Below are 8,226 nucleotides of genomic sequence, written 5' to 3'. Positions count from 1 at the left end.
GGATTGATTCTATTTATAGCCGGACAAATAAAGGCAGGTTCCCATATTTACCTATACCATACCAACAATTGCTATCAGTCCACCAGCACTAGAAGACATTGCTTCGATTTAAGTCAATGAAATAACACCTCTTCTTAATATTTTATTATATTGTTGGTTGGATTAATGAAGTCGTTTTCCTACCATGGGTCTCCAACACACGTTCTCAAGCTCATTGTCTTGCCGCCCCTTTCGAGCTAATTGCCAGAGGCTGAAGCCTACTACATTTACAATTGTTGCATGACTCAAGGCATTCCAGCCTATGAATTTAATAAAAAGTAGCCTACTAAATCATGCATAATTAAACAATAACTCAATTTAGGCTACTTGGCTACGCAAAAAGGTTTCTATTACAGCACAACCCCTATTCAATGAATGGCTGCCTTGTCTCGCAATAAACAGCGGTGGAAATCACTTTTTCAACTGCATGAAACAGTACAGTAACAGTGAACCATCAAATATCTCCCAGAGTTCAGTGCCCATCAGTCCCAACATTTAGCAATATAATCAAACAGTCCAAAAGTAAATTAGATCCCAAACCAAACCGAAAATGTTATGCTTTTGATAGCCTACCAGTATGGCGCTCCAAACGAAACGCATCTCTAATGATGGTTGTTAGTAGACAAACTGGCTTCAGATATCCAACAGAGTGAATATGAGATTGTGCAGTCTTACAGTACTGTAGATGGCTGTGGTTAGTGATGTGATGCTGTTAATGGGGAGTTTTACATAGTTAGCGCAAACCCTATAGGCTATTATTTATTTAGCGTACCTATAAGGCTTTTTTTCCTTATCAAAAGTGAGTGGGACGACGGCCGTCTGCACTGCGGGGGACATATCCCCCACGTCCCCCGTGCCTCCTGCGCCCCTGGACACACACACACACACACACACACACATACACGTAAACCTACACATACATGTGTACTTATGAAGAAACTATGTGTGTGTGTGTGTGTGTGTGTGTGTTAGTGAGTGAGTACTGGTTTACAGCCATGGCACTCAGAAAGCAGATGAGGACTGGGATGATGGGAGGCAGCATCAGTGTACACACCAGTGCAACAGGTATGAAGCGTCAGTTTTAGTGAAAATGATACCTTAAGCGAAAGTTCCAGTTCCAGGCGAAGACTCGTAGTTCACATCATCCATTCATTCATTACTACTAACCAATAGGCAGCTCATGCTTATCTTACTGTAGAACTGTTGTCTCATTCACCTGTCACCTTTTAACCGTGACTCGTTAATTAACCTGTTCCTCCTGCATTTTCCTTGTAGAATGTAATTGAATTATTGTAATCTGAACTGAACTTAATTGGTCTTAGGTGTCATCATGCACTTATAATATTCCCAAACCAGATGAGACTTAATGGAGACCGATTGATCAATTAATTGTTGTAACTAGTGTCACACCACACCAAAACTCTCTTATTTTATCTCAAAATGTCAAATCTGTAAACATGATGCAGCACATTTTTTGGATGAACAGAATATGGATGTCATTAGTTCACCCTAATATCTTATCATTTACCATTTATCGCTCCTGCCAGAAGAAAACACTGTGGGCAGTTTTGATCTTCAATTTAAAGCATCCGACTTGTCAGAGCCCCCTGAGTACCTAACCTCACCGTCCTCCGATGTCTGTCCTGAGAGCTCACACATAATCTGTGAGTACCAACCCAACAGGATGCAGTATATGGACATTATGGTACACTATTATGGTACAACACATTATACTTACTGGTATAGGGACATACTGGTGCATCTCAAAAATTTGAATATCAAGGAAATGTTTTTTTTCCCCCCCATAATTTATTCCAAAAAGTGAAACGTTCATTACACAAAAGTAAAACATTTCAAGCCTTCTTTGCTTTATTTTTGATTATTTTGATGATTACAGTTTACAGCTCATGGAATAATATAGAAATATTGATCTGAGATGAGCTCTAATTAGCTCCAGTCCTAAGTCCAAACACTGGCAATGATTTCCTGAGCCTTTAATCTCTCAGTCTGGGCAGTGCAATGGACTTTTCCACAATATTCTAAATAATAATAATTTAAAAAAATATATTTTTTGAGATGCAACTCCATATAATGACTATATACAGTGGTGTAGTCTACATGTTTCACAGGACTACTCAATACACCCACTACAGCTAACTAGACTACATCACAGTATACTCACTACATCTAATTAGACTACACTACTGATTATATACTGTGTACATACATATATATACAGTATATATATATGTACAAAGTATATAATCAGTAGTGTAGTCTAATTAGATGTAGTGAGTATACTGTGATGTAGTATAATATAATGTATGTATGTACTGTATGTATGTATGTGTGTGTGTGTATTGTTAGAGGGCGCTAACTCGGTGAACACAAGTATGGTTGCATTGGCGGAGGTGGAGAGGCGTCTGCTGGTTAGAGCTCATCACTTTAGCCTTGAAGGACACTGGAGCCCTAGAGACTGTGCTCCACGCTGGAGGGTAAACTCCAGTGTTGTGTATGTGTGTGTGTGTGTGTGTGTGTGTACTGTATGTGTGTGTGTGTGTGTGTGTGTGTGTAATCCTGTAGGAATAAATGTGGTATGCACAGCCATCTACTGTATGCATATGGTAGACTACGCAACAGCAATTTATGCACCTGTGCGCCACACCATTGTTCCAAGTCTATATTAAGTGTGTGCTTTTAAACAGTGTGTGTGCCCAGTAAAGCATTGTGCTTCATTTAGCATGATTATGCAGCTCCTCTAATGCTAACGTTTTGACCAGTTTACCCATTTGCTCTTGCCCAGCCAAGACTTTCCTCTACCCTTGCTACCCTCATAATTTCTGTTTTTGAAAGAGGTTTTATGTCCATGGTCGTGAAGTCTTGTCTTAACGAATTAGCTAATCCTTGTTAGCTGTGTTGCCAAGCAACAGTGACAAGTAAGGATGCACCAATATGGAATTTTAGGGCCGATAATGATAACCGATATTTATCTGTTTGCTGTGACCGGTTCCATTACCATGACCGATATTACGCTTTTACCACTAATGATGGACATAACTCATAATATTCCTCAATGGTACAGTAAACAAAATAGATATAGCCTAGGCCTATGTGTGGCTCCTTTAATTAAGTGAACGTGACGTCAGTGAGCAGTGGCGCAAAAAGTGGGTATGCGCTATATGCGGCGCAAAGCAATGGTAAAAATAAATAAATAATATATTTGGTATTTTCTACATGTAGCTACTGTTGTGCATTTCTAAATCATTTAAACATTTTTTCAATGTTTAAATGATTTAGAGTTACTTTTTAGAGGACTAACAGGCTAGAGTAGGCGCCCTATCTCATAAGATTCCGTCATAGAATTTTGACATAGAAGAGGGAGTGGGGGCGCCATGAGCGCTGAGCGAGCAGGTAGGCCTACGAGTAGTCAGTTGCCGTCTATGGAAAAAGATGGATACAGCAAAAAAAAGCTGTCGGCGGCTAAAAATAGAAAAAGAAAGAGGGAAAAGGAGATGGCATATCAAGGGATGCGACAGCAGTTAAATAAGTGGATGGTGAAAGGCAACAGGTAGGATTTAATATAGGCTACAGTGTGGTGAAGAGTCGGGAAATTATGGTAGTCCATGTGGTATGCACACTGGATACGGCCATATACCTGTAAGTGTGTGTGTGTGTGGGGGGGGGGGGTAAAGAAGGAGGAGGAGTTTACCTTTAACTGGATAGTCTGAACAGGGATGTAGTGGATCAGTTCCACAGAACTAACGGCTTTGCCAACGGTTTCTGGGGCTGGGGGGGGGAGCGAGGATGATGACATGTGGTCCACTCTGGTGCCTACGGGGCTCCCATAGCACAGTTGAGATCGCTACTCCTGTGTGTGTGTGTGTGTGTGTGTGTGTGTGCGTGCGTGCTTGAACCTTTCAGTGTCTGATGCGAGGGTCCCTTATCGACGGGTTTAGGATGTACAAGAGGGTTGACCCGACTGGGAGGCTCTCTCTATCTGAATCAAATTCCCTAATCTGGGGTTTGGCGCTAACAAGGGTGGACTGACTGAGAGGCTCTCTATCTGCGTTCCTATTCCCTCATTTCTCTATTCCCTGTGCTATTCCGTATCCTCGCTTGTATAAAGTGTAAATGGGCCTTAAAAGGACCCTAAACTGTGTATAAGATGCATTGTATATCAACTGCATGTTTTATGTAAATAAAAAACACACCCTTGTATTTATCACAGTTTATTAAACATTACTTAATTAAAAAAAGAGACATTTAATACGGTAACTGGCATCAAGCATTCCATTCCTTTTTTGTGGAGTAACTGTTTCATGTGAAACTAAATGCCACACAGCTGTGGTACTGTACTACACACATAAAAGAAAAAATCTGAAAACAATTTTGAAGAAAAGAAATGCATGCCCATTTATAGCCTGCCCCCTTGTGTGTTATTAACCTTATACTGGCTACAATTTGCATAATTAATGTAGAAACCTTTGTTCTGTTCTCTAGTTCAAATATTAATCATATAAATCATATAAATGGCCTCTTCTATAGGAATTGAGTTTGGATGAGAAAGTCTGAGTTTACAGTATATTGTTACAATTCTGACATGACATAGTTGTGTCGTCCCAATGGAATCCCCTCCAGTGAAGGGTACTTGTGTTATCCTTTAGTGTCTGTGTTTGTTTGAGTGTGTGTGTGTGTGTGTGTGTGTTTGTGTATCTGTACCATCATGACCTTCACTGCACTTTATCATTACTACCGCTTACATTTACATCAATACTACATTTACATTTATTCATTTAGCAGATGCTTTTTATCCAAAGCGACTTATATATGTCAATTATATTACAAAACCATTGTCCCAGGAGCAACTTGGGGTTATGTGCCTTGCTCAAGGGCACAGCGGTGGAAGTTGGGGTATTGAACCCACAACTTTCCAGGCTACTCATCCTCATCCTCATCATCATTATCATCCTCATCAGCAGCCGGTGTCTGCCCTTGCTGTGACATGACCTTGAAATGACCTTACTCGTACTTGTCTCTACCTACAACACAACAGTTAGTCATCATCATTGTGTCATCAGTATCATCACTACGCTGTGAAGCTAGACAAGTATTATTATATGTGAGTGTAGCATCAAGAATTTACATTTACATGTATTAATTTCGCAGACGTTTTTATCCAAAGTGACTTACTTATGTTCAGTTTGGCAATTCGAAAATGTGGCCTCTCCCACCATCAAAGTTGCCCATCCTTGATCTAGTATGGATGGCAACACTATGCGGTGGTCATGTCACGTTCCACTATGCGGTAGATCTAGTATTCCCAAACCTTTTCACAATTGACCAGTTTTCTTTCCTGTCCATAGGCTTCTATACGAGGAGTTTTTTGGGGGAGTGAGTGGTCTAACAGTGGATCAGTTCTACAGAACTAACGGCTTTGCTAACGGTTTCTGGGGCTGGGGGGGCGAGGATGATGACATGTGGAACAGGTAACATTCGTATTGTTTGTGTGTGAAAGCTGCGAGTAATGTAGACATGTATGTACAGTATTGTTGTGTTTTTTGACCACTCTGGTGCCTACGGGGCTCCCATAGCATAGTTGAGATCGCTACTCCTGTGTGTGTGTGTGTGTGTGTGTGTGTGTGCGCGTGCTTGAAACATAGGGCTGTGAGGCTCTCTATCTGAATCAAATTCTCTAATCTGGGGTTTGGGGCTAACAAGGGTAGACTGACTGAGAGTGAGCCTGACTGAGGTGGACTGACTCTATCTGCATCCCTATTCCCTATGCTCGTACTTGCATAATTGTGGTTCGCTCATAAAAAGAATTCAGAACTTCATTTGCACTGCTCGTGTGTGTGTGCATCCATACTGTAGTGTATGTGTGTATGTCCTTATATGGACATGTGTTTTATGCGGAACCAGTAGATTTTAGAATGTATGCGTCTTTATTGCAATTATATACAATATTTTTCATAAACTCTGATGTCCGTCTCCATATTATGTTGCAGCATTTGAGCCGGCCGTAACAAGCTGCAACTTCTGTCATGTAGATGCTGTGTTGCCCTTGAGTATGTTGGGAAATGTGTGATGCAGTGTCTTGAAGTACATGTATAATTTATGCTTTGTGTCATGTACGTTGAGTAATACTGCAAGTTATGTGATGCCGTGGCTGGAGCCCAAAAATGCAGTGGAATGCAGCCAGGTGCACCACCAAGAGTTAAAAACATCTGGGGCTTAGCCCCAAACTTTGCGGCTGTCCAGCGGTATTACTCCCAGGAACATTTTGTAAATACTGTTAAGTAAATGCACAATTTATGTGTACTTTCAGTCAGAGAATAGGGCCTACACTATGTCTAAAACAAATGAACAGTAGCTACAGTTTGTGCTTTTTTGCATGTGTGAATATTGGTATGATATCTCATCTTTCTTGAATCTCATCTTTATTTGCAGGGTACACAATGCTGGTTACTCAGTGAGCCGTCCTCAAGGGGATGTTGGTCATTACACGTCCATCCCTCACCATCACCATGGGGAGGTGCAGTTTCTCGGCAGGTAACCACAGGTTACACCACACCTGAGGGTTGCCTCAGGTCGCTGTTGTGCTGCCAAGGCTGTTCCTTTGGTCCGGTCGATCTAACAACAACTAGGGTCTATTTTTATATGATAACTAGTATAAACTGTCATTGGGGATGTTAACAACATTAATCAGAGTAGTTATGAGTAAGACTGGAATATGCAATTGCAACGAAATAGCATATTGTGATATAGCCTTTAGACATATAGCCTTGTGGGACAATATGTCACGCCAAAGTAAATCGCTTAAAATATTATTACACTTCAGTAATGCTGTGGAGAGGGTCTCTGCAGACAAATAACTTCATGTGTAACGGAAGGCTATAAAAAAGGACTGTTTGTGCACCAACCTTTTCCTCTGATTCGTAGCTATGCAGTATATACACTCTACATAATGAAGTACAGTGTAACAACCTATGTAACAATATGCAATATCACATACTTGCTATTATTACATATTATCCTTTTTCCACAGATACTCTCTACTCAGGAAATCTAAGGAGATGCAGGTGGTGGATGGCCTAAACAACTTGCACTACTCCCCTCTAGTGGTGCGAAGGCCTCTGTACACTAACATTACAGTGAATCTCAGCTGGGACTTTGGGAACTCTGACTGATGCACTGTAATCTGCTGTTACCCTACTGGCCTGGACTCAGAGGCACAGAGACCAAGCAAATTATGTTATATATTATATTAGATATGCCTCCAGGTTGCAGACCCAGGGATCCCCGAACCTCACTCTGAGAACCACTTGTATACAATAGGTTCAAAACTACACTGAACAAAATAAATCGCTGGATTTACTTGATTTTATTGTGTACATCGGTTGCACATGAAGTATATTGTATATATACTTTTTATGAATGAAATATCTAGAATTAGTCCAGCATTTCTCTTTCTGTTTACAAAATTGATTCATGCTGTGATAACCCAATTTGATCAAGTAATTCCAATGAAATTGATTAGGCTTAGGCCTACATGAAATATTCATGGAATTTCAACATGATTGTGTTATACAGGTGGCATGTGTTGAGAGCAGGCATTCAGATATTGCAACATCAATGTTAAAGAAAGATAACTTTGATATGTAAGACTTCAAGATGAAATCTTAGAATGAAACATGAATATGTTGTGCCATAGTATTTCAAAAGCGTTTATTGAGGTTGAAACGAGTGCTATAAAACCACTGATACTTTGTGCATGCTCAATACCGAACACACTCATGGTGGGAATGACCCTCTTTAAGAAAACTAATGTTAAAACTTTTGGCAATACTGTTAGCTGTGTGATTATCTCAGTGTTCTTGCAAAGACTCATGGAACACAATGAAATGGTGACACCAAGGCATCCCATGCATTAATTTGCCTTACTGGTTCTTAAGTGCTTCACATTGATCTTACATGATTCTGTTGGATAAATCCATTACTGTGGCAAAATATCTCAGTTCAATTTAATAACATTGTGTTTAAAAAACAAACATGAGTTTGTTTAATTTCATGTTTTGTACAGTATAGTAACTGTTACAAACCATCTTTTCCTTTTTGCTTCAGTATATACGCGTCGCTTACCTTACGTGATTCACTTAGACAAATGTATTACTCAGTTGGAATGAACAT

General features: G+C 40.2%; 1 protein-coding gene across 1 annotated transcript; it reads left to right on the top strand.

Moving 5' to 3' along the window:
* The first annotated feature begins 5,069 nt into the window (after positions 1–5,069).
* LOC121712818 (beta-1,4-galactosyltransferase 5-like) lies at positions 5,070–7,378 on the top strand. Its single transcript, XM_042096839.1, has 3 exons — positions 5,070–5,525; positions 6,487–6,588; positions 7,085–7,378. Exons 1-3 carry the CDS (start codon positions 5,515–5,517, stop codon positions 7,224–7,226), a joined length of 255 nt encoding a protein of 84 aa, XP_041952773.1. The 5' UTR covers positions 5,070–5,514; the 3' UTR covers positions 7,227–7,378.
* Positions 7,379–8,226: the final 848 nt, after the last annotated feature.

Source organism: Alosa sapidissima, chromosome 7, assembly GCF_018492685.1.
Source record: "Alosa sapidissima isolate fAloSap1 chromosome 7, fAloSap1.pri, whole genome shotgun sequence".
Classification (NCBI taxonomy): domain Eukaryota; kingdom Metazoa; phylum Chordata; class Actinopteri; order Clupeiformes; family Clupeidae; genus Alosa; species Alosa sapidissima.
Note: the sequence above shows the minus strand (reverse complement) of the source record. Positions and strands in the feature narration are given on the sequence as shown.

Coding starts and splice junctions, on each gene's coding strand:
- LOC121712818 (XM_042096839.1), top strand. Junction 6,589..7,084: donor GAGGTGCAGTTTCTCGGCAG/GTAACCACAGGT, acceptor CTTTTTCCACAG/ATACTCTCTACTCAGGAAAT.